The following is a 25,129-nucleotide window of genomic DNA, read 5'->3' as shown; positions in this document are numbered from 1 at the left end:
TTGCCTCATTTTTTCTAAGCTTTAAAGAAAAAGAAACTTAGTTCATTTTCCTGTCCAATTGTTGATTCCTTGTGTAGTCTCAGCATTTAGTCAACAGCTCTGAGCCTCAGTTTCCTTATCCATAAAGTGGGGTTTTACCTACCCCATCCCAAAGAATTGTTTAATGAGATGATGAAAGTAAATGAACTTTGTAAGTGGTAAAGTTCTACGCAAATTGGAGCCATAGAGAAAGAGACTTGCCCTAAGGTGATGGAGTGGCCAGTTCAAGATGCAGGCAGATGTTACTGTCCTTACATGGTAAAGTGGTAAATGCAGTTGTTTGTCTGATGGTGTTTAAGTACTGATTTAGCCAGGTGGCAGTTTGTGATGTGAAGAGTCAACGTTATTTTCTGAGTCCCAACCTCTTAGATCTGAGCGCCCCCTACTCTTAGTTTGCTGTATGTAGTGAATTAATGAGCGTGGGATTCTCTACTTGGGACAGGTGATATGTTATCCTTACATTACTTTTGATTAAGTCAAGTGTCCTGTTACTGATGAGGGAAGCGAAGTCCAAAGAAGGGCAGTGACTCGGTAAAGGTCTCATGACAATCAGGAACAGGACTAGAGCTGCAACTCAGGACTGTCCCCTTGGGCTAGTCATTCCTTGGTGACTCCTCAGGGGCAGGGTGGGTGGGACAGCCGTTGCCAGGTCCTAAAACAGCCTCCTGTTGCTTTGCAGAAACCAAAGCCACCTTTGGCCTCTGCTGAGGGCCCAGCGGTGCCGTCCCCGTCCCCACAGAGAGAGAAGCTGGAGCGCTTCAAGCGGATGTGCCAGCTGCTGGAGCGGGTGCCTGACACATCCTCATCCTCCTCCGACTCTGACTCCGACTCCGACTCATCAGGCACATCCCTGAGTGAGGACGAGGCCCCTGGCGAGGCCCGGAACGGCCGACGACCAGCCCGGGGCAGCTCCGGAGAGAAAGAGAACCGTGGGGGGCGGCGGGCTGTGCGCCCTGGCAGCGGAGGGCCCCTGCTCAGCTGGCCCCTGGGCCCCGCACCGCCGCCCCGGCCCCCACAACTGGAGCGGCATGTGGTCCGCCCTCCACCTCGAAGCCCTGAGCCTGACACACTGCCTTTGGCTGCTGGATCCGACCACCCTCTGCCCCGAGCTGCCTGGCTTCGCGTCTTTCAGCACCTGGGGCCTCGAGAGCTGTGTATCTGCATGCGAGTCTGCCGAACTTGGAGCCGCTGGTGAGTGGCCTGAACGGGCTGGGGTTCCCTTGCTCTTCCTCACTTGCTGCAGGTCCCCAACGTGATCTTCTGGGCCTTGGTGTTCTTTGTTAATATTTACAGGGAACGTATATACAGCGAAATCTAGAACCTTTGTGCATGGTGGAAACCTGTCAGAGAGGGAGAGCTCAGGAAAGAGCTCATGATAGGAAAAGGGCTCTGACTGCACCCTCTCAGAGGCGGGGAATTTATGAGAAAAACAAAGTCCTTCGTGTTGCTCCCAGGGAGCAGTGGCAGGTCAGCGGCAGGTGGTGAGTTCAAGCCTCCACTGAGCTTTTGGCTAGAAGCTGAGCAAGCGCTGCACCTCCAGAGCTCTCTCCATACGTACGTGCTGTTGTAGTATAAAGCTTAACACTGTTTTTTCTATATACGGGGTTTTTTCCATTTATGAGCTCAGTTAACCTTTGTAACAGTTTTCTAAAGTAGGGACTGTTGTTCAGATGAGGAGGATGAAGCCCAAGGTCATATGGTCAGGCAGTGGTAGACCGAATAATTTGAACATGAGCCCTCTGGCTCCAGAGTCTGTCTTTTGGTTAATATATTCAATTTATTGACTGTTGAGTATGTGCTGTGCGTTGTGCTAAGTGCTGTCGTTGCATTATCTCATTGATGTCACTCTTTCTTCTGAGGATGGTTTGCACATGCAAAAGTCCTCCTCTGGGGCAGCCCCTGCACTCTCAGGCAGCCATGCGTGGGTCTCCGTTTCAACTTGGGGCACTTCCTTCTCCCCTGGTGCCACCACCGGCACCCTCTGTCCATTCTGCCCTTCTCCTCCTGAGCTTTGTTCAGGAACATTGGTCCCCTCCATCAAAACGCCAAATCCCAGATTCCCAGTGGATGACATGGAGGCCCCTTGTGTGTTGCCAGACCTTTGTTCATGGCTTCATTTTCATGGGCCCTTCAGTTGCTGGAGTTGGACCAGGTTGGCCTATTGTATCTCCAGCACAGGCTCAGGGTGTGGAATTGCTCAGGAAGCATTTACTGAATGAGTGGATTTTAGCTCTTTCTCAGGCACTGACTGTAGACCCGTGTGCTACCTGATTTGTTTGGAAAGCACAGTGCGAGGTGAGTGGCTGGATTGGAATCTGCTTCTCTTCCTCTGGGATGAGGTGTTGAGTGCCCATCACTGCCTTCCAGTCTCTGACAGCGCCTGAGAGCGCTCGGAGGATGGCAGCCCAGTGTCTGGAGTCACGTTGTTTGGGTCAAATCTTGATCTTCCAACTCGGTGGAAGCTGCGTTCCATTGGGCTGGTTTCTCACTTTGAGCTTTTTTGTTCACCTGTAAAACCAGGATAACCAAAGCGTTTGCTTCATAGTGGGTGGGAAAGGAGTGCTGGTGGCACAGTGGTTAAGTTCGTAGCTGCTCATTGAAAGACAGGTGATTCAGATTCACGTGGCGATTTCTTAGGGAAAGGCCAGTAGTGGTGTGCTCCCTTCAGGATTACAGCCTGGAAAGTGCTGGGGCGATTCTATTCCTTTGTACGGCATTGTTATGAGACCAGGTCTCTTCCCCGGCAATTCATGACACCAGCGTGTGTGAAGAACTGAGGACACCCCGGAGCACTAAACGCCTCACCCATTAGTGTTGTTGACTCAGTTACCGGAATTTCATGAGAGCACAGACTGTTATGTTCTCTAAACCTATCTCTCTGCCCTTCAAGGGCTCCCAGTCGACCTGCAACATAGAAGCAAAGTTGCAGATACTGCAGGCCAGGGTGGATGGGTTTACTCTCTTTGTCCCTCTTGTTCCTTGAGAACAACACATTGGCTGAGTCCTCTTCAAGGCAAGCTCCATATTGGGCATGTGGGATCCACAATAGAAATAAGGCCTGATTCCTGCCTCCAGGCGGGAGAAACTGAATTGCAGGGTGGTTTTCATCTCAGGTCGTGGAGTCCGGCACCAGGCATTCATTAATAACAATGCCTGCTCTTTGTAATTGTGTGCATAGCCAGCTATACCTTTCAAGGCCTCAGTTTTCTTTCTTCTTTTTTTTTTATATTAATTTTAATAAAAATTTACAGAGACTTTGAATTTCCATTCATTCATTGTTACATTTTTCTCCCTGCCCACTCCTCCCCCCCAGTACCCGCTTCTCTTTGAAAAGTAAAAGAAAAGTTCCCCCATTGTTTTACAGTCCCTCCCCCAGGTTCACTCCACTATGCAGCCTTCGCCCTGGACTCCTGTCATGACAATAATACCTAATCACAAATCCCTTTTAAACAGTTTTCTCCCTCATCTGTTTCAGTGCAGTGTACATTATTGAACCTATCTTTCTCAGTCTCCCCCCAACCCCGATGTCAGTCCTGTTTTACAACAGTGGCACTATGCAGTATCTGTCCCTTTGTGACTGAGATATTTCACTCAGTAAAATGTCCTCCAGGGTCACCCATTTTGAATAATATTTCATGAGTTCCTTGTTTTTCAGTGGAGCGTAGTATTCCATTGTGTGAATATACCACAGCTTCTCTATCCGTTCATTTGTTGATGGGCACTTAGGTTGTTTCCAGCTCCTTGCTATCATGAACAAAGCCGCGATAAACATGTGTGCATAAGGCTCAGTTTTCTAATCTATAGCTTGGCATTGTTATTACTACTCAACCTTGTTGTTTGCCATCAAGTCAGAACTGACCCATAGCTTAACTTACCCTCCAGTGGGTTTTCAGAAGCAATAAATCACATAGTGGGGGATTGTCCATTCTTCTTCTAAGGATCAGCTTTGAACCATGTGTCTTTGGGGTTGCAGCACAGCTTCTAAGCACTAGGCCAGCAGAGCTCTGTACTCAACCTTATGATAATTCAGTGAGAAAATATTTGATGAAAGGACGAGGATGGAGGTGAGCGGGGCCTTTGGAAGCATAATGGGCAATGTTGGAATAGAGACAAGTGGCTTGGTTTGAGAACTTTGTAAGAAGCAAAATGACCTGGCTTTGGTGGTTACTGAAGCTGTGGAGAGAACAGACTTAATAAGTTTCTGGCATGGGAGCCTGGGGGAACAGTAGCACCATTCCCTGAGTTTGGGGACCCAGGGGAGCAGCAGTTTCCAGAGGATCGTGAGGGGTTTAGGTTTTGACATGTTTAAACCGAAACACAGCTGGGTCCTGCATGTCTAAAGTTCAAGAGGGATACAGAATTGGAAGCTCTCAATGTGTAGATGGCAGCCTTAGTTGGTGTAAGTTCTGGAAAGAGCAGCCAGAGAACTGAAGGCGATTGGGTGTTGACGGGTGTCCTAAAGACAGCACAGATTGAGGAAAGAGTAAGTGATGAGCCGAATTGAATGTTGGTGTGAAAGGACAAGGGAGTTCAGGGATAAAGGAATGGCTATTAATACGAAGGTGAGGAAGTGAGGACCGAGTGTGGGAAAGAGGTAAGTGGGAGGCGGGGCCGGTGAGCAGTGTGTGGACGGAGCAGGAAGTGGCAGGCTTTCCTGCTCGGTGGCTTTGATCTTCCCTTGGAACTGGGAACCAGGATGGTCTTCTGAGGGGGGAGAACGAAGGCAGTCAGGGGATGGAAAGAGGGAGATGGTTGAATTTGAGGCTTGGGTTTTTGTGTTTTTTATTACTTTTAATAAACATTTACAGAGATTTTGGAATTCCATTCATTTGTTGCTGCATTTTTCTCCCTGCCCACCAGAGGCTTAGGGTTTTTGAGGGTTTGGGTAAAAGAATGAAGAAAGGAAGGGATTGGAACGAGGGGTCAGGTCCCATTAGGGCTGTAAGTAGAAGCCTGGAGATGGACAAGTAGAGACTTGATGACACCAGGAAGCCCAGGGAACTTCGAGAGGCAAGAACTGGTTACGGTTGGCACCCAGGCGGCTGTGAGCCCATGGACCGCAGTTTGGCCTGGCCCCATTTACTGTGTCCCTTCGGTAAGAGGGAGGTTTGAGGACTTTGGAAATAGTTGGAGTTAAAGAGAAGGTGAAAGAACCTTGGAGCTATGCCTTTAGAGATCAAGCCTAGCTTTCCCAGAATGTTTTCCCAGACGTTGGCCTCTTAGAAGTTCTTTCTACCCTTTTGCCTCAGTGCCATGTTCTAGCTCAGACAGAACCTGTGTTCCCTGTTGCTCTCGTCGTGAACTCTCACACAGTCCTGTTGGATATTTGGACACAGGCTGTGTGCCCAGTGACCACTGTATTTCCTTGTGATACTGCATCTTCATAGCAGCCTTTAGTAGGTACCATCCTTCTCCTAGTCCTGCTTTGTAAAATGGAATTCCAGAGAAGAGAGGGTCACCCAAAACACAGAGGAGGCAGAACCGGAATTCAGACCCCCTCACTCACCCTGGGCCTGGATGGGCTATGGCCAGAATTCCAGCCCCCCGGCTTTGACTTGCTGCCTCCACCTCAGCCTCCTCTAGCCCCACTCTTCTCACTCAAATCTCACGCTTCACCCGCTCTACTTAGTTGTGGAATCTTGAATTAAGTTTCTTATATTTTTCTTAACTACAAAAAGGAGATACTGATAATGGTATTTACCACCAAGGGCTGTTTGTGAGGTTAACTAATTAATGCACTCATAGCACCTGGCCCATTGTAACCCCTCAGTAAATCTTGTACTAGTGCTGTAGTCCTCCTTGTTATTGCTCTTATCCTTGTTACAGCGAATTGCCCTTCATTCCTGCTTCTCAGAGTTGTTGTGTTTTTTTTTTATTTCTGTCTTCTTGGCCTGAACTCAGATGTTGCCAGTCGGGAACACACACTCCTCTACCTCTCCTCCCTTTGCCCAAATAACTAATGCTTCCCTCCCTCAGGCATTATCTCCGCTGGAGACTCCCCTGTTCCCGCTTTCACCCCAGGTTCCCACAGTCCCCCTGCTGTCTCCTGCCATGACCCTTATCTCCCTAGTTACTGCACTCTCTGTCTCTCCCCTGATTGTGTAGCGGGAACGCCATCCCTTTATCTTCACCGGCTCCATGCCCAAGAGGCCAGGCGGTTGGCATTATGAGAACCTTCAGTATCTGTTGCTTGCCTCACTGAGGTTTAATCCAAGGCCGGGTCATGCAAAGGGACCGAATAGCTTCAGCCCAGAAAGGCTAGGGGAGACTGTTGTTGCAAGAGGAGTTTAGGGCTGAGCCTTGAAGACCCTGGATTGGTTGGCATTTCTGGCAGAAGCACAGGAGGTGCTAAAGCATGTTGGTACTGGAGAGTGTTGGGTGTCTGCAGGAGGGTAGGTGGTTTGGCCCAGGTCTTGTGTAGAAACACAAGTTTGGGCCTGTGGGTGCCTGCTGAGGGAGGGATTCCCCTTCGAGTCATTGAGAACCCAGAGTGTTTACAAGCGATAGTGGCATTTAGGCTGGGGTTCAAGACTGGAGCAGAGTGGGCAGGAAAATGTTTTGGATAATGTAAGATTTACATGAGAGAGGGAAGAGTAAAAGCATGTGGAGTAGTTCTACTCTTTGTTGTTGTTGTTTTTATGTGCTGTTGAATTGCCTATGACTCATAGTGACCCTGTATACAATAGCCCTAAATCCTGCTCTAGTCTGTGCCAACCTTATTGTCTCTAACATACGTACCCCCATTATCCCAGTCACTGAGTCAGTCCATCTCATCGAGCGTCTTCCTGTCTCGTGCTGTCCCTCCACCCTCCCAAGCATGACATCCCTCTCCAAGGATTGGTCCCTTCTTGCACCATGTCCAAAGTATATCAGACAAAGCTTTAGAATCCTTGCCTCCAAGGAGCAGCCTGGTCTCACCCTCTCTAGGATGAACTTGTTTGTTCTCCTAGCAGTCCATAGTATATTCAACACTCCAGCACCACAGATGAAAGGCATTAATTCTCCTCCTATCATCCCTAGTCATTGTCCAGCTTTCGAGTACATAGCGAGTGATGGCAAAGACCATGGCCTGAATTAGGCGCACCTTGGTCTCTAGACAGAAATTGCTACTCTTCAGTACTTTGGAGAGGTCTCTGACAGCAGACTTTTCTCATGCACTTCATCTTTTTATTCCCTGGCTGCTGGTACCAATAGTGTTGATAGTGGAGCCAAGCAAACTAAAGCTGTTAACAATCTCAGTCTCTTCACCATCGGTGATGCTGCCATTCGGTCCAGTGCTGGGAATCTTTGTTTTCTTGATGTTGATTTGTCACGTTAAAAAAAAACCCCAAACAACAAACCCTCATTGCTGTTGAGTTGGAACCAACTTGTAGCTGACCCTCCAGTGTGTTTTCAGAGGCTATAAATCACACGGGAGGAGCTGGTGAATTCAAACTCCCTGCCTTTGGGTTGGCAGCTCCACTCCCTGTCCACTAGGCTCCAGAGCTCCCTTCTATCATGATGTTGTTGGGTAGCATCGAGTTGATATGACTTGTAGTGACCCTATGAACCTTGCTCTGAATCTTGGCCTAGCTGAGCCCTCTTCATGGTACAGGGTTGCTCTTAAGTCACATAGGATCACTGTAAGTTGTAATTGACTTAATGGCACCTAACAATACTTGTTTCTCTCTCTGTTGAACAAAATTAGTCTTAATTTTTTTGAAAGCAAATTACAATCAAGCTATAACCATGTCTGGCAAGAATGTAATAACGCTTGTCGTGTGTGTGTGTGTGTGTGTGTGTGTGTGTTTAATGATCATAAACTTTATAATACTATATTTATAGATTTTATATTTTTCACCTGCCAGTTTTATGACATCAGTTATAGTGTGCAGCCATCACTAATACCCATCACCAAAATTTTCTGTCATGATGAATAATTTTTTTTTTAAGGTTAATGGGCGCTTATGTGAAACAATTTTGGTTTGAGGTGCAAAGAGGCACTCATTTGAAAGAAAATGCAGGTTGGCTATCAGTTACACTGTGGATAAGACGTGTATCATCACCCTTAGGACTTCTTGAAGGGAAAGCTCTTCAGAATCATGGGAGGGAAGGTGAGACATGGGATGTAAACTTATCCCCCTGTTACGGTCACTCAGTCCAGGGAGCCTCTATTCTAGTAAAAGAGAATTTCTCACACTGGGTTTCCAAGGAATTTTAGTGTACCACAAAAAACTTTGTGTTAACAAATATATTTGCTTGGGAAGAGGTGAGGAAGGAAGGGTTTCCTGGTGAGATAGGTTTGGGATGATTTCTTGTGCACATTGGGGTAGCCAGGGTTCTTGTTGTGTGCATTGGGACAGCCAGGGCTCTGGTGTGCACGTTGTGATAGCCTAGCCAAGCCTTGTCTGCGCGTCAGGATAGCCAGGGTTCTGGGAAGTGTGAAGCCTATTTACATTCATGTAGTCCTTGATTGACTTTGTAGCTTCAGTACTGAGCCTAGCAGGCCTTTTAAAGCTCTTTGAGGGAAGAAATGAAAAATTGCAAAAGAATTGTGTCGAGGGCATGCTCAGAAGAAGCTTCAAGTTGTCCACACAGATGGCTCGATGCCATTCATTCATTCACTCACTCAGCACATGTGTAGCGACTGCGCTGGGCTCAGGGTGAAGAAATAGAGAAACCAGAGACACATGGGCCCCTCTGGTATGGACATTCCAGTTAAAGAGACAAAATAATTAGATAAATAAAATGTTAGAGCTGTAAGTCAAGCCTCTGACAGCTGGCCGGCTACCTGGGGCAGATGAGCGTGGAGGCCAGGGCTTCTGGGAGAAAATGAGAAATGTCCATGAGCTGCCATAACCCGGCAAGGGAGGAATTGAACAGCCCAAAGAGGGAGGTGGAGCCACCGAAGGAGACCCTTTGGTGTTACATCAAATGCAGTGTGTAGGGTGTTTGTATATTTGGCAAAATGCTTTATAAGCTGGAAGGCTCACAAGCTATAATTACCTCATTTGATCTCACAGCAGTGCTGTGAAGCGAGTAGAGACTGGGTCATTATCTTCATTTTATAAACGAGGCTCAGGAAGAGGAATAGACTTGCCCAGGATCCCACATCCACATGGGTGATGGACCTGGGCCCCAAACCCAGGGCCTTTGGCCATGAGCTACTTGCTGTTTTGTTCTCTATCTGGGCCAGGAGAAAGAAGAACCTTTGGGGTGTAGGATGGTTTGTGGGTGCTCTGGGAGCTGAAAACTGGTCTCTGTCTCCACCTTGTGGCCACTAGGTGCTATGACAAGCGTCTGTGGCCTCGAATGGACCTGAGCCGTAGGAAGTCGCTGACTCCACCCATGCTCAGTGGTGTGGTCCGGCGCCAACCCCGGGCCCTGGACCTCAGCTGGACAGGTGTCTCGAAGAAGCAGCTCATGTGGCTTTTGAACCGACTGCAAGGTAGGATGGGTAGCCAGGTGGTATAGGGTGGGGAGAGGCATGGCCCTGGGACAGGGCCCTCCCGGCACTGGCTTCCTGATCCCCTGCCCAGGCCTGCAGGAGCTGGTGCTCTCCGGCTGCTCCTGGCTCTCAGTCTCCGCCCTGGGCTCAGCCCCACTGCCAGCCCTGAGGCTCCTGGACCTCCGCTGGATTGAAGATGTTAAAGACTCCCAGCTCCGTGAGCTGCTGCTGCCTCCACCCGACACCAAACCAGGTGTGTGGCCTTGGCTTGCTCATCTGTATACTGGATTGGGCACAGTGTGGGTATGAGACCGCTGAAGTCTCTTGATTCACATTGAATGTTAAAGCATTTGAGGAAGGAAAGGAGCACGTGACCATGAGGCCAGCCTAATGATGGAGTGGTTAAGTGGCTGACTGCTAGCTATTTCAGCTCACCTGCATCTCCACGTAGGACAGGTAGGCCAGTGGGCTTCCCTAAGGAACTACAGCTTCAGAAACCCATGAGGCGGTTCTGCCCTTTCCAGAGGGTCTCTGAGAGTCACCGTTGATGACAGTGGGTTTTTTACTTGTTTGTTCATTCACTTGCTACAAACTGGACCTCGTGACAGGAGTGACAAGGAACAGGGCAGAAGTAGATAGAACCACTGCCCTCCAGTAGAGGGAGATAATTATGTGATGAGACACAAAATAAGATGAGAGAATGAAGAGTGAATCCTGGGAGAAGCGAGGGCCGTCCCAATAACGGGGACATGTAATGCTGGCCAGGGGGCGGGGTCTCTTCCTGAGGTGACAGTGATGCTGCTTGTGGCCTGTCAGGCCCCTTCTAAGGAGGAGCCAGAATTCTGAATAAATTTTTCTGTGAAAAGGTTTGATTTTCCAAATGGCAACAGTAATTTCTAGTAAGTGAGCATTCCTCTGTAAACAAAAAAAACACAAATAGTAAGAACAGGGCTGAGCTAGAGGTTTGGGCTATGACCCTGTGGCCTAAGTATGAGTGAATAATTTTTTTCAAGAGAATACAGAAATAGGTAGTCAGTCAGCTTGAAGGGGGTTAATGGGAACTCCTTACTCAGCCGCCTCTTGCCCTGCCCTCCCCAGTCAGGTTCAGGTACTCTGTCAGGTGACGTCACCTCAAGTTGTTGAATGAGCTCTGCATAGGCTCCAACTAGAGCTCTGGAGACCTCAAACTGGGTGGCCTCAGTCTCCAGTCTGGTAGAACCTCAGTCATAGAGAAGACAGGACCCCAGAAACAGAGGTCTTGGGGTGAGGTGCGCGAAGGCAACCTAAGGTGTGAAGTGAGGGAAGCCCTCTTTGAGAAGGTGCTGTTGGATTGTTTGATCTGAGTCTTGAAAAGGACAAGATTTTTCCAGGCAGAGGACAGTCTGTGCCACGCCCTGGGGAGTGTGAGATGGTTTCTGACTGAAGGGTTGCTGAGAGCTGAGGCTGGACAGGTGAGCAGAGGCCAGTCACCTCAGGGCTCACCAGAGGTGCATTGCTGGGGTGGGAGACAGGGCTGGTGGTTCTGACTAGAGATGGGGTGCTCCCAGGGTCCTCTCCAATCCCCTAAACTGTTGCGCTCTGCTCTTTTGATGATCAGTACTTCACCTCAGCCCTCTGGCTACTTCTGACCTCTCAGCCACTCTGACAAGCTGTCCCTGTGTTTTGACCCCTTGGCTAAGTGCTTTGTAGCCCCAGGGTGCTGACTTGCTTTACACAGAATGCTGTTCATCTAATTATCTCCTCATCTTCCTTCTAGATTCTACTTCCTTCTAGAAGCCCTCCCTTATCACCCACAAAATTCCTGTCACATTACCCCACTCAGCTTGTTCACTGTTGTGAAATGAATCTCTTAGTATTTGTTTCCTCTCACTAGGTTCTTTTTCCATTTGTTTGTTGGAGGTGAAAATATTCATGCCCAGTCCTTTGGCTATATGATGACTTCATAGTCTCCGCTGGTTGACAAGCTGCCTAAGGGCAAAGACAGGGCCAGGGCACTATATCTTCTCAGTGGTGTGAGCAGCAAATGTGTATTGAATTCATAATAAATCAGACAAACACAGGACCAAGAGGGAAAGCTCTATTTTGTTTGTGGACATTAGGGTCTGCATTTCAGAAGGTGAGAAAGGACAGGCTGTAAGACTGTTCCTTTAGCCTGAATTCATTTCTGTTTGGGGTCCCTTTATCAGGACTGGGGGGGGGGTTGGCAAAAATGAGGCTCGCAGGCCCTCAAGATCTGTTGTGCATCAAACAAACAAAACCACTCCAAGGCTGTGGATTCAAACTGCTGACGTTTTTTGTTAGCACTACGTCACCAGAGCTCCTTTGTTGTGCATGTTGTTGTTGTCATGTGCCCTGGAGTCAATCCTTTCCTGAGCCAACCTCATTGACACACCTAACCCCATTGCCACAGTCACTAGTTCATTGCCACAGTCACTAGTTCAATCCATCTTGTCCAGAATCTTCCTCTCTTGCATTGACCTTCTACCTTTCCAAACATGATGTCCTTCTCCAAGGAGTGCTCCCTCCTGGCAGCATGACCAAAGTATGTGAGGAGAAGTTTTAAAATTTTTGTTTCTAAGCAGCAACTAGTTCATCTAGTTCAGTACAAACCTGTTTCATCTCTTGGTGGTCCATGATATGCTCAGTATTCTTCCCCAGCACTACTCAAAGGCATTGATTCTTCCATCATCCTTATTCATTATCCAGCTCTCAAATGCATGGTGAGACTTTATACCCACCTTCCTGTTTTTAGCCTTCCTGGTAGGAAGCATAAAGTCTTGCTCTCTTTTTCTTTTCACTTGCCTTCACCCCTTCTGCTCGCTGCCTGGTGTTCCTCCTCTCTCAGTCAGCACCATGTTAAAATCTTTGAAGGCCCAAGTACAGTGCTGCCACCTCAGGAGAATCCTCACTGACGCTCACATGTCACTTCAATCCCAAGGTGACCTTCTCTACTTTCTTAGCTCTGGGTCGAGGGTGTCTGTAGCAGCATCTCTTAGGCACACAAGTTGCTGAAAGACAGAGTGGGTGGAATTCAGGACTCGCACTGTCCAGTGCCCACAGAAGTGGCCTGGCAGGTGACAGAAGTCACATGCTGGCATGGGATATTAGGAGCCATGTCCAGTGGCCATCTCCAGCCAATCATTGCTTGCCAAGTCTTAAGATTAAAGAAAGTAAAAATATTTTTTGTGATCATTTACAAATCATTATTGGTTTTTTCTAATCATTCTTAGTAATTTTCAATAACATTAATTACCATTGATTAATGTAATTAACTAATTACAATGTCTAACTAGCCTCTTATTGTATATTGCTTTTCCTTTTACCTAACTTTATTAATTTTTACTCCTCTCATCCTCTGGTCTTGAGATTTTTTTCCAAAGGAAAAGCTCAGTAACGGAATTTCATTCTAAAAATACCCTTTTAAAAATAGTGGTAAAATCCATGTAACAAAACATTTGCTGTTTCAGTGATTTTTTTTAAGTGTAGAAGCTGGGACAGAATATCTTCTTTCCACATCAGTTAAAAAACATAAATACCATAGACTCCATAAACTACTTGGCTGGTTGGGCTCGGGAGCTGTGACATCTGATCTCATTTATCTCAGGCCTTAGAGACACCGCATTGTGCTAGCAGCCTGGACACAGCGAGTCAGCAGACCGGGGTTTCCTGGCTGTCTTACTTCATTTCATAGTCATGTGCTCTTGAGCAGATAGTTTAATGATTTGAACCTGGGTTTGCTCATCTGTATACAGGAGTGGTGATCAGATAACTTGACTCCTAAGGCGAGATCTGAACCAGTTCATTCCACTTCAGTTCCCGCTTGAAAATTTGCTTCTCTATCTCAGACAATGTAGATTTTACCAAGATGCTTCTCCCTCTCTTTTCCTCTTTGGGATCCTTCGAGATCCCCTATGACTAACAGAATGAGTTTCTGGTTAAAAGTGTAGGTGCAGGCTTAGCATATCTTGGGTGGAAATAAATGTAAATTCTCAGCTGGGGGTAGGAGGGGGTGTGAGCCCCTGCCAGGCTCTAACCTAAACTATGGGAGTGTCTAATCAAATGATTCCTTTGAAGCAGTCCTGGGAATCCTGTATCGTGTCTGTAATTTGAGAGTGGAAACAAACCAAACAGGAAAAACTTTCTTAAAAAACACAAATGTTTTAGGGGTAAACAGGAAAGGTGTGCCCCTTTTTACTCTGGAGCCAGGGCCACAAGGGTCTTGAGCTTGGACGTGAACACCAGGGACATTGGTTAAGTGCAGGCTGAGCTTAGAGGGTCACAGGCTCGTGAGACAGGTTTGGCATGGAGTTTGGCTCAAGTGTTTGGGATGAAGGAAGAGATAGACGCTGGGACTAGGGCCTTGTAGGAATAACTTTGGGCTTGTTATCTGGAGGTACAAGTGAGTCCCTGCAGAAGGACATGGTGCTTGGCTAAAAGTAGAGAGTAGGTGAGAAAGAGAAAGGTCTTCATGTAGTTGAACTGGGTGGCTTCGGCCATGGACACACACAGTTATGAGGCTGAGGCAGGACGGGACGGGACAGAGGTTTATTTTTCTACATCAGGAGCCTACTTGCTGGCACCATACACCAACAGCACCACCACCAGGGAGATCATGAATTTGTTTTGAAGTGCCCTCAGGGGAAGACACGACACCCTTTGTGTTTGAGAACCTCTTTTTGATGCCATGAGAGATGGGAGTGAGTGAGGAGGCAGCTCTGGCAGGGTTTAGTTCCACTCAGAGTGTGACTTCGTCAGTCTCACTCATACTCGTTGCCATCAAGCCAGGACCTCGCTGACTCCCCCAGCAGGTTTTTAGAGGCTGTAAATCGCAGAGAGGAAAAATAAAGCCAAGCCTCTGTTGACCATTTCTTGAGCAAAGTCAGCTGTTGGATGAACTTTATTCAACAGTTGCTGGGATCTAGCAGTGAGATAAAACTATGAACAAAAATTAGAGCCTTCATAAGGCTGGCATTCCGGACGGAGAGGAAAGTTTAATAAAAACAAACAAACAAACAAGGAACATAAAATATGTCGTGGTGAGGAAGCGGAAGAAAAGGAATGCAGGGAAGGATCAGAAGCGTGTGAAACCTTACAGTCCCGTGTAGAGGAGCTCTGGGACCCTCAGTGAGGGCGATCTGCGGTGGACGCATGAGGTCCGAGAGGTGTGCTGAGGTCGGGGCATTTGGGTGAAGAATGAAGTGGGGCAGAAGGTGCAGCAAGTCGAGGCTCCGGTCCAGCGGGAGAAGGGTCAGTGGAATGGGGGGAGTGGGTGCAGAGGCACTGCTAGTCTAGAAGCTTGAGCACAGGAGAGGGAGTGAACCAGAGTGTTGACTCCTGTCTGTGCACCCAGGCCAAACCGAGAGCCGTGGGCGGCTGCAGGGGGTCGCTGAGCTGCGCCTGGCCGGCCTAGAGCTCACGGATGCCTCCCTGCGGCTCCTGCTGCGCCACGCGCCCCAACTGAGTGCCCTGGACCTGAGCCACTGCGCCCATGTCGGGGACCCCAGCGTTCACCTCCTCACAGCCCCCACCTCCCCACTTCGAGAGACCCTCGTGCACCTCAATCTCGCTGGTAAGCATGGTGCCCTGTCCATCTCCCCTGCCCGTTGGCCCCCAGGGCCACTGCCTCTCCAGCGATCACCTGGCTGGTCTGAATTGCCTCTGCTATATCCCCAGGTTGCCACCGCCTCACGGACCACTGCCTCCCGCTGTTCCGCCGCTGCCCACGCCTGCGCCGACTGGACCTGCGCTCCTGTCGCCAGCTCTCACCCGAAGCTTGTGCCCGGCTGGCAGCCGCCGGGCCCCCAGGCCCCTTCCGCTGCCCAGAGGAAAAGCTCCTTCTCAAGGACAGCTAGTTGGGTGCCCCCCACCCTTCCCCAGGACTCATCTGGAGCCTGGGCCTCTGGCTTTCATTTCATCCCCTGCCAGGAGGCCGTTACTCACCTCATGACTGGGAATTGCTGAGTCTTCTGACTTGGGGTTCCTGACCAGGAACTAGAGCCAGCCTGCCCCCTCTTCCCCCTGCACTGATATCTCTGGGGGTCTCTCCTTCCCATCCCCTCCCCCTTCCACCTACTTCATTGTCCATCCCCTGGGGGGAGTGGGTCAGAGGTACTGGGGGGTGCTGAGCCAAAGGGATGGTGGGAGGGGGGTTCAGGTGCAAGTTGGAGGGGGGAGGGGAAGGGGAAGGGGATATCTGCACACAGGATGCTGGGAGCCCGGGGACTGGGGGAGGTGGAGGATGGGCTGGGGGGAGGGGGGCAGAAAGCAGAACATCTAGGGTTCAGGGAACAAGAAGACCTGATGCTTGGAGTTGGGGGTGGGATGGGGGGGCCAAAAAAGGGAAATCAGAGGATCAACTGGGGATCCAGGTGTCAGAGGTAGGGGTGCCAAGGGAAACCAGAACTGAGTATAGGGGGTAAGGGAGACCAGGGCGGATGTGGGGGCAGTAATACCCCTTCGGGGTCACCCCTTGCAGTCCCCCCCTCCTCAGATTTCAGTTTCTTTCTCCCACCCCTGACTCCTTGAACGTCACTGACAATGGCAGCTATTGTGAGGAGTGGGGGCCGTGGTGTTCAGCATGGCCCAGGGGAGTGGCAAGGGGTGCCCCAGCCCCCTGCCTACCTCCCTGCACAATACTTGAACATTCATCTGTACTGAAGTGTTACTTGAACCGGGGAACCTCGGACCTGGGGGAGCTGGAGTGTGAGGGGCCGGGACCAGCCTGGACTAAGACTGGTCCCCTGGGCACCCAGTCTGGACTGTGCCACCCAGGATCTTGCTTTACTGTATCGCCCAGCCCTCCCTACGCGAGGGGGCGGGGCCGGCCCAAGGATGGGGACGATGAGGTTCCTCCAGCGTGGCTTTTCCCACTCTTACCGTCATGGAAACTTGTACCTATTTGCCCAGGGAACTGCCACTCCTGGTTGCCATGGAAATAGCAGCCAATGGACACCTCCCGATGCCAGTGCTAAAAGCTGGAAATGGCCCCTCTTAGTTGCCATGGGAACTTAGTAACAGACTCTTGGCCCTTCCTCCTCGCCCCTTCCTCCAGCGTGGGGGTAGGGTGTTGGGAGTTGGGGGAGGGATCGGGTCAGGTCCCGCCCCTCGACCCGGGCCTGCCTAGGGAGCCAGGTTGTACCAGTTGGGGAGGGGGGGATCTATCCACATACCTCAGGTAACTGGGAGGTGTACGGGTGGGGGGAGGGACTGGGCGGACCAAAGGCCGGAGGGGAGGGGGCCTGGGGAACGCGAACGGAATTGCGGATGGAGCCGCTTGGGGAAGGGAGGAGGCAGCCCGGTGGGGGGGCAGGTGGGGTACCCAGCCGGGCTGGGCCCCTGGGCCCCCGAATCTATACAACACGGTTTGCTATAAAACTAAAAATCTTCCAGCCGGGGCCACCGAGTTAGTGTGTCTGTCCGTGGCGTTGGGTGCGAGTGTCGGCGTGCAGAGCTGACGGGGCTTGTGATCCTGCGGACCTAGCGCTTTTGGGGTTCCCCTGACCTGAGGCTTTAAGGCCTGTGAGCACCCAGTACATGGATTGGGAACCCCTGCGCTCACCTTCCTTGAGTTCACTTTAGAAAAGGATTCTTGGGCATCTCTGGATATTTAGGTGTGTTTTCAGGGTATCAGGGCTGCAAGTCACAAATGTGGGCTGGGGATTCACTTAGGTGGGGCTCAGATGCTGCATGACCCCCCCCCCTCAGGATCTCTGCCGACCAAGGCTGAGGGGGGCTGGGCCCCCCGGCTCCACCCCGTCATGTGGACGCCCCGGCTCCGCCCCCGCCCTAGTTCCTGTTTCGGCCTCCGCGGTCCTTTGGCCCCTGGGGCGCCCGCCGGCTCCAGTTCTTCCTGCTGCAGCGGGGCCACCCCTTCCAGGGCGCTCTCCTGCCTTAGTGATGGGGCTGCTATCCGGCGTGGGCTGGCCCTGCCGGGGCTCCCAAAGTGTTGCGGCCCTTCGGTGACCGTCTGGGTACAGACGTCTCCAGGATGAAAGGCGGGGAGGGGGACGCGGGCGAGCAGGACCCGCTGAACCCCGCGGGCGACAGCCCAGCAGCCTCGGCCACCTACCGAGAGTTCGTGCACCGCGGCTACCTGGACCTCATGGGGGCCAGTCAGCACTCGCTGCGGGCGCTCAGCTGGCGCCGCCTCTACCTCAGCCGGGCCAAGCTCAAGGCCTCCAGCCGCACGTCCGCCCTGCTCTCGGGCTTCGCCATGGTGAGGGGCGGAAAGGGGGCGCACGGGTGGGAGCGATGCAGATGGGGGCCCAGGGTCAGGAATGAAGCCAACAGGTAGTCAGGGGAGCTACAGATAGGACAGAAGAATAGGTAGTTGTTTAAGGAGGCAACAGGAAGAGTCCCAGGGATGCACAAGTCTTTTTTTTTAATTATTATTATAAGGGAGTGTATTGGGGGCGCTGTACACGCGAGTGCATGTGAAAACGCTTCCAGGAGCATAAAGAGGACAGTGGGGAGGACAAAAGTCCGAAAAAGCGTCATGGTGGAGCGGGATTGCCGAGCGGGTTAAATGCAACAGTGGAGCTGAGAGGTCCAAGAGCAACACAGCCCCGCCGCCAACGTTATTTTGGTCTCAAGTCTCAAAGGCACCGGGGTAGGGGAAGCTCTGCAGGGCTGGGAGAGGATGAACTGGATGGAGGGGGTCAGCCAGCAGGAGGAGGTGGGCCCGCCCATCACAAGGAGGGTGAAGACTCCCTTGAGGCTCAGAAGGGTGTTTAGCGTTGCCCAGGAAGCTTTGAGAAGAGAAGGTGCCTGTGAGGAAGGGTATGGGGAAGGAAGCCGATGTGGAAGCTGATAAGTGATTCCCCAGTTGATAAGCTGCAGGCGTGGGAGGATGAGCATTTAACGGTCCCTGCAGTTGCCTTTTGAAGGCCTCAGAGTGAGGAGTTCGGCACACAAAAATTCTCGCTTCCCCTTGAGTTTGGCCAGCTGTGTGACCCTGGACGGGGCCCCCTCCCATCTCCCCAGGCCAGTGGGAATTCAAGTGAGATCATGGAGGGTGTGCCCTCCACAGCTTGCCAAGAATCTGCCTTAGAATGAGCTGATTCCTGTCATCAGGCATCTTGTAGCCAAACCAGTTAAAGCAGGACACACGGGAGATAGCTCAAGCCTAACAAGTTCACTGGGCAGATGGGGAAACGGAGACCCAGAGTGGGACAGGCGTTCTCATTGGATGAGGGATTCAGAATGAATTAGAACCGATGGTCTTTAGACTATTGGTCATTGGCTTCTGCCACATTCACGACACAAAAAGGAGAACCCTAATTTGAGTGACATCTTGGAGGTTTGCCTGTGAATGAGAAGAATATGGGGATAGAGTCTTGAATGGGAGCCATGGGTCCCTGCCTGGCTCTGCTACAGCCTGTATCTGGAAGATGACAGGATGTTTTGGCCAGTTAGGGTTGCAGTCAGTATGGTTTTCTCAGTAAGGGCCACATCCACAGGGTAGCCTACCTGTCCTGACAGAAAAAGTGTCATTTGGGGCAAGGAATTGGAGCCCACGTATCTATTTGGGGAAGGTCTCTAACTCTCATCAGCCCAAGAGTCCAGCCCAATCCCAAAGAGACATCCAACCTGTGGATGGGCTTGCAGTTTCCAGAATGACAGCTTGAAAGCCTAAGACCTCTGCAGGATCAAGGGAGTGGGGACTGGGGAAAAGACTGTCCTGGCAGGAGAAAGAAGTGCTGGGGCAGGGTATGGAAGAGAGCAGGACTAATCCTGGCTCACACCCCTGTCTGTGGAAAACATCTCCTGACACCCAGTCCGGCTCCATTTTCCAAAGTACTCGATCCTGCCTTACCACCACCTGCCAGGCCCTGCACCTTCCTTCTCTCATTCCCCTACCCACCCAGGGCAGTCTAATGGACTGTACAAGAACCAGGAATTGGAAAGGAACCAAATTCTGGAATCCAAGTGAGTTGAGTTAGAAGAACAATAAATATTATACAAAGTGCACTACACGGTCATATTATACCAGTTGCACTAAACAGTCATGAAACATCAGACATTCTGTGAACTGTGACCATTTTACAGAAAAGGAGGCTGAGGATCAGAGATGTTGAACATCTGCCCAAGATTTCTGCAAGTTAGTGGCGGAACAGGCTTGAATTTCATCTAGCTGATGAGTTCAATTTCTAAAAATCTAGAACAGCGTCACTAGCTCAGATATTTGCCAAGACCACTTAGGCAATATGGACATTAAGTTAGCTGTGTGGGGGACTGTGAGGCTCTGTTAGACCTCATGACCTAACTATAATTCAGCTACAGCTGATCGCTATGTTGTGAGCATGGTGGGGCCACATCTCCCAGGTTTTCAGGAAGATCTAGAATTAAGATATTAATAAGAAATTTTAAAAATTGGCAACTGATTCAATTTTCTTTACAAACACTTACTGCATGAACCAAGAAAAACATGGTTGTATGCCCATCTGCAACTTCTGGTCTAGGATGTGTTAGATATAATAAAAACGGCAAGCACCTGTGCTGAGCTTACTACTGGCCTTCCACTGTTTATAAGGTGGGCTGTGAGGGAGCTCTGGCAAGAAGCTGCACTGCAATCCTGAAGGTACGCGGTTCAAATCCACCAGATGCTCTGCTGGAGAAGGAAGAGCAATCTCCTCCTGTGCCAGTTGGCTTGAATTCGATGGTACACAACAAAAAGACCGGGCTTTTCACATGCTTAAAAACCCTAGGTAGGGTGGTATTATTATTACTCTGCATTTGCGAGATGATCAAGTTTAGGCACGGAGAGAATGACATCACTGGCTTGTAGTTGCATGGTTTGTCCAACTGACATCTGAACCCAGGCAGCCCAGCTCTAGAATCTGTGCTCTTTAAACCCTTATCACAAGTTAAGACTGTCAGGAACATTCTCAGCAGCCAGGTGGGGAAACAGGCCCAAAACAGGACAGAATCTTGCCAGTTCGTTCACAAAGTAAAGGTTACATACGCTGGGCCAGGCACTGTTCTAGTTCGTGTTGTATCCCAACAGGCACAAAACAAGCAAATGAAGACCTTGTGGAGGGGCTTTCTGGGCACTCACTCCGTTTCCTGTTGTCCTCACAGGTGGCCATGGTAGAGGTACAGCTGGAAAACAAACATGAATACCCACCGGGCCTGCTAGTGGCCTTCAGTGCCTGCACCACCGTGTTGGTAGCTGTGCACCTCTTTGCGCTCATGGTCTCTACATGTCTGCTGCCGCATATTGAAGCCGTTAGCAACATCCACAACCTCAACTCGGTCCACCAGTCACCACATCAGCGCCTCCACCGCTACGTGGAATTAGCCTGGGGATTCTCCACTGCCTTGGGTACCTTCCTCTTTCTTGCTGAAGTTGTCTTGGTTGGTTGGGTCAAGTTTGTACCCATTGGGGCTTCTTTGGGCACGTCAGCTCCTGCGGTACCTACCCCCCAGATCCCTGGGACTCTGCCACCAGTGACTACCTCTCTTAGCCCAACTTCCAAAGTCCCACAGTCCTCAGATTCTGTTGCCCCATCACAGGTGGGGTCACCTGAGCCTTGCCCACCCCGACAAGTGTGTAGTGGTGGTGGTGAGAAGGGCCATGGACCAGGCTGGCAAGCAGCCATGGCCTCCACCGTGATAATGGTACCTGTTGGGCTTGTGTTTGTGGCCTTTGCCTTGCATTTCTATCGCTCTCTGGTGGCACACAAGACTGACAGGCACAAGCAGGAGCTAGAGGAGCTGAGTCGCCTGCAGGGGGAGCTGCAGGCTGTGTGATGCTGTCCTTAACCTCTGTCAAACCTTCTGGCAAGCACTGTCTCCCTAAAGGATACACAAGAGGTCTGAGAGGCCTATGGACTTAATAATTCCCTGCCCTGACTTAAGCCACCTCCTGTGACTGCTCTCAGGTAGAGCCCAGATTCCTGCTGGATTCAGGGTCCTTTGGGCTGGACCTTCGGCAGTTCCCCACATTCCCAGGGAAGGGTTTTGTAAACTATGTCTTGGCTCCCAGGGACAGGGGAGGAAGGGCACAGTTCTTGGTCCAAGACTCATGGTAGGTAAAGGAAGACCGTGGTCAGAACTTGGTACTGACCCTCAGCTACTTGCTGCTCCACTGGATGTGGAGATCGAGAGGTTCCAGTCCCACGAAGCTGCTCCAGAAGACAGCCAACTCCTGCTTGATTTTTGTAGAATTTTATAGATGGCAGTTTTAGGAAAGCTTTTCCCATCCCTGACTTGGATAGGTTCCACACTCCCAATTTAGTTGCTGCAGTGAGATATTCGAGTACTTCTATCCCAGGATAGGCCCAACCTTTCCCAGAAAGAGCCTTCCTACTTGTTCAGGTTCAAGTCCACCCTCCACCTTTGGTGACCTGTGGGCATAGGGAGAAGAGGCAGGGCCTCTCCCACTGCCCAAGGCCCACATTTTTGCTTCCATATCTGATTTTTACCCTTTTGGGCCAGGGCTGTGGGTCTCTGAAGACTACTGAGGGCCGGTGTGCCCAGTCCCAAACAAGGGTTGGGGTGGAGACATTTTAAGGGAGAAGATCCAGCTCAAACCCTTGGAATGTAGAGCTTTTCTGACACTGATTTCTTGACAGCATCTTGTTTTGTATAATAAAATGTTTCACAAATGTTCCTGTAACTGTAAATGCTTTTGGGATCAGGTGACTTGTTCCTCATGGATGGGGAAGGGGGGAGAGGGAGTAGGTTTCAAGTGCAGCCCTGTCTGGTGTTGGCAGACACTAACTGCTTCTTAAGGAGGCAGAGTGACTCCAAAGTCAAAAGCCTTTGAACTCTTGTTCCTGTAGCTTAGGGGCCCTCTTTCTCCAACTTGGGATTTGGGATAAGTTTCTTGAGACTTTCTACCTTTTAATCTTCACAACCACTTCAAGAGACAAGCCTTATCATTTCTGCCTTTCAGAGGTAAGGAAACTGAGGCCCAGGAAAACAGTCTCTCCCCTAATTTCACACATTTAGAACTTTAACAAACTTTACCATCACTCAGTGGAATGCTTTTTGTTATATTTGACTAAAACCATTCCATTTCAGCTGAAAAGAATCTCATCACTATGTAAAATTTCTTTTTTTCAACGTCATTTCCCCCAAACATTTAAAGGCTCTCAGTCCTCTATTAATCTTAGAATCTTGTGGTCTGAGTCCTTGGATAAGTCCCCGTCTCCTAACCTAAAGTTGTGAAAGGACATGAATGAGTACCAAGGGCCTTTCCTGAATTGTTCAGATACCTACCATGTCCTGTGTAATAGGAATTAACATTCTTTTTTTTTTAATTTTTTTTTATTGGGAAAAACATATTGGGGGTACAAGGAGGTGAGGGTTGGGGGCAGAAGGGTGAGGATGGGCCAGGATGCAGTTGCAGAGCTGCACAGTTTGGTCGGTGGGGGGAGCAGGTGAAGGAAATGAGGGTCCAGTGGGGACCAGATGCTACAGAGGAATGACAAGCATTTTCCAATAGTAATTAAACCAACTGTCTTACTGATTTGGGAATTGGATGCTGACTCTCTGGCTTCTTCATGCTGAACAGGGGCGTAGATATAAAGGGGGGAAGGGAGGACGCTTTATCACCTTACTGGTGGTCTTGGGTTACAGCTGCTTGCCTTCTTGCTCCTGAGGGCTGCGACGGTTCGCCCTGAGCCGGGGGCCAAGCGCAGCCCGCCCCAGGCAGAAGGCCACAACGGCTCGCCCCGGGCCGGGGGCCGAGGGCAGCCCGCCCAGGGCAGAGGGCCGCAACGGCTGAAGTAGTCTTTTTTTAAAAAAAGAAGAAGAAAATGTGTGTGTGTGTGTGTGTGTGTGTGTGTGTGTGTGTGTACCGTCAAATTGGATCTGACTGGTACAGGAGACTGCCCCTCCTTCTCCAGCAGAGCATGAAGTAGAGTCTGGGGTTTCCCCCCCCCCAGGTGCCTGTCGGGGCCTGGGTTTCAGCTGTCCATACCACAGCAGTGGGCAACAAGCTTAAAGCCCCTGATTGCTCTGGGCGCTGACTCTCACCAGTGGTTATGGATGAAGTCACAGGCGATTTTGAATTAACATCCCTTTTTAAAGGAAGTGTCAAGTTGGGGTCAATGACTTGTCCCCCTGACGGATGTTCTCAGCTGAGGCAGAAGGCCCTCAGTGGGAGGGCTGTTCTCTACCTAGGGTTCTGCATTCAAGACAGTGAAAAAGGTATCTGGCAGGATCTGGGGAGACTCCAGTTCCAGGATCCCTGATGGAAATTTGGGCTGTAGCTGCCCTCCAACTGCGGGAATGTGTGAGCAGAGGAGCCTGAAACTAAAAACGTTGAGGCACCAGAACCAAAATACCTGGAGAAGCGACCAGCCCAATCTTGTTCCTGTAGGTTATCTTTCACAAGATTCATTTAATGATCTTAGATCCTGCCAGGGTTTCCAGAGAATCCCAAAAGAGGTCCGGATTTGACCACTGAAGATGGGCTTGGAGTTGTTGTTGTTGGGCTGGGGGTAGTTGTTGTTAAGTGCAGGTAGGTTCGGAACCGAATCATAGTTGCCCCTCCAGCACATTTTCAGACGCTGTAAACTGCACAGGAAGCCACTGCCATCTTTCTCCTTGCGAACAGCTAGCTGGTGGGCTCGAACCGCTGCCTTTGAGTTTGCTGCGCAACTCCTGACCATTAAGCCAACCACAGCTCCCCTATGATGGGCTGGAGCACCAGCAAAACGCCATACCTCTGCAGGGCTGTCTCCCCCCCCCCCCCCCCAACCTGCCAAAAAGAGCTCTTAGACAGAGGCCCGAGGATGATAACGGTACAGGGACCGATCCCTATATCCCTATATTCTGTGCGGCGCCGGGCAAACGGCCTGAGTCACCGCCGCTGGTTGTATTTTTCCACTTTCGGGACACCCCTCCCCGCCACCACGGGCTCGGTGGGACCGACAGGAAGCGCCCTACTGTGCCGGGCTCGGCATGCTCTGGCCACGCCCCTCGGCGCGCCGCGCGCTGGCCCCGCCCACAGCGGGAGCGCAGATTCGCCAGACCCGCTCCTCAGACCTGCTTGAGCCCCTTTTACTTGACTGCAGATTCTCTTCGGACTCCGAGAGGGAGCTGTGGGCCGTAGCCATTTCTTCCTACATCTAACTTGAGCTAGTCTCTGCGTTGTGCTAGTAAGAGAGAGCCAGAAAAAGTAGGACCTGCCAGGAAGGCAGGTTTGGCTAACTGGGCGTTATTTTCTTGATTCCACCAAAGTGGGTGAAGGAAGGTGGCAGCTGGGACCAGGACCCGTGGCGAATCTGCGGACTCTGGGACCTTTGGCCGTGCGAAGAAAGGACAGGGAAGAGCGAAAGGAGCGCGCATGTTAACCACCAATTGGCCCCGCCCGCCTGACGAATCTGCGTCTGCTCAACGCAACACTCAAACCTCCTCGTCGCTGGCTGGTCTCTTCGTCTCAGTCCCGCCCCTCAGTTCTCAGGAACTAGTCACAGCTTTGGTCGTCGCCGATTCGTCAAGGCACCCAGGCCGGAGCAGCTGGTTTCCAGTGGTGAAATCCACTCCTCGGGGGATGCGGCCAATCTCTAAGCAAGCTGGGCCGCAACTTCTGAGCCTTTTAGGGTGCAGGCCGAGGCGAGGCCGCTACCCTTGGCCTTGTAGATCTCCTGACAGCGCTTGTGGCGAAAGTGCAAATGCAGACGCTGTGCCCACTGGGCCTCACGCAGGTGG

At 50.7% G+C, this 25,129-nt stretch overlaps 3 protein-coding genes across 5 annotated transcripts in view; all 3 read left to right on the top strand.

The window, feature by feature from the left end:
• FBXL19 (F-box and leucine-rich repeat protein 19) overlaps positions 1-16,860 on the top strand; it is a 22,684-nt gene extending 5,824 nt beyond the window's left edge. For all 3 annotated transcript variants that reach the window (XM_006896511.1, XM_006896509.1, XM_006896510.1), the window contains 5 exons: positions 719-1,230; positions 9,303-9,466; positions 9,558-9,719; positions 14,817-15,035; positions 15,140-16,860. In XM_006896511.1, the coding sequence (XP_006896573.1) occupies positions 806-1,230; positions 9,303-9,466; positions 9,558-9,719; positions 14,817-15,035; positions 15,140-15,318 (1,149 nt within the window). In that variant the 5' untranslated portion in view covers positions 719-805 and the 3' untranslated portion in view covers positions 15,319-16,860. The remainder of the gene's footprint in view (positions 1-718; positions 1,231-9,302; positions 9,467-9,557; positions 9,720-14,816; positions 15,036-15,139) is intronic.
• Positions 16,861-17,453: 593 nt separating this feature from the next.
• Positions 17,454-21,217, top strand: ORAI3 (ORAI calcium release-activated calcium modulator 3). Its single transcript, XM_006896507.1, has 2 exons — positions 17,454-17,681; positions 20,546-21,217. The coding sequence occupies exons 1-2, from the start codon at positions 17,454-17,456 to the stop codon at positions 21,215-21,217; spliced, it is 900 nt and encodes a 299-aa protein (XP_006896569.1).
• Positions 21,218-24,927: 3,710 nt separating this feature from the next.
• Positions 24,928-25,129, top strand: part of SETD1A (SET domain containing 1A) — a 24,124-nt gene continuing 23,922 nt past the window's right edge. Inside the window, exon 1 of the mRNA XM_006896508.1 lies at positions 24,928-25,086. The gene's annotated coding sequence lies outside the window, so the exon portion shown is untranslated. The remainder of the gene's footprint in view (positions 25,087-25,129) is intronic.

The sequence above is a fragment of the Elephantulus edwardii genome, unplaced genomic scaffold, assembly GCF_000299155.1.
Source record: "Elephantulus edwardii isolate Elephantulus edwardi_28Jun2011 unplaced genomic scaffold, EleEdw1.0 scaffold00186, whole genome shotgun sequence".
In the NCBI taxonomy this organism is placed as follows: Eukaryota; Metazoa; Chordata; class Mammalia; order Macroscelidea; family Macroscelididae; genus Elephantulus; species Elephantulus edwardii.
Note: the sequence above shows the minus strand (reverse complement) of the source record. Positions and strands in the feature narration are given on the sequence as shown.

Excerpts from the sequence above, each read along its gene's own strand:
- ORAI3 (XM_006896507.1), top strand. The coding sequence starts at position 17,454 with ATGAAAGGCGGGGAGGGGGACGCGGGCGAGCAGGACCCGCTGAACCCC. Across the intron at positions 17,682-20,545 it reads TGCTCTCGGGCTTCGCCATG|GTGGCCATGGTAGAGGTACA; the intron begins GTGAGGGGCGGA and ends TTGTCCTCACAG.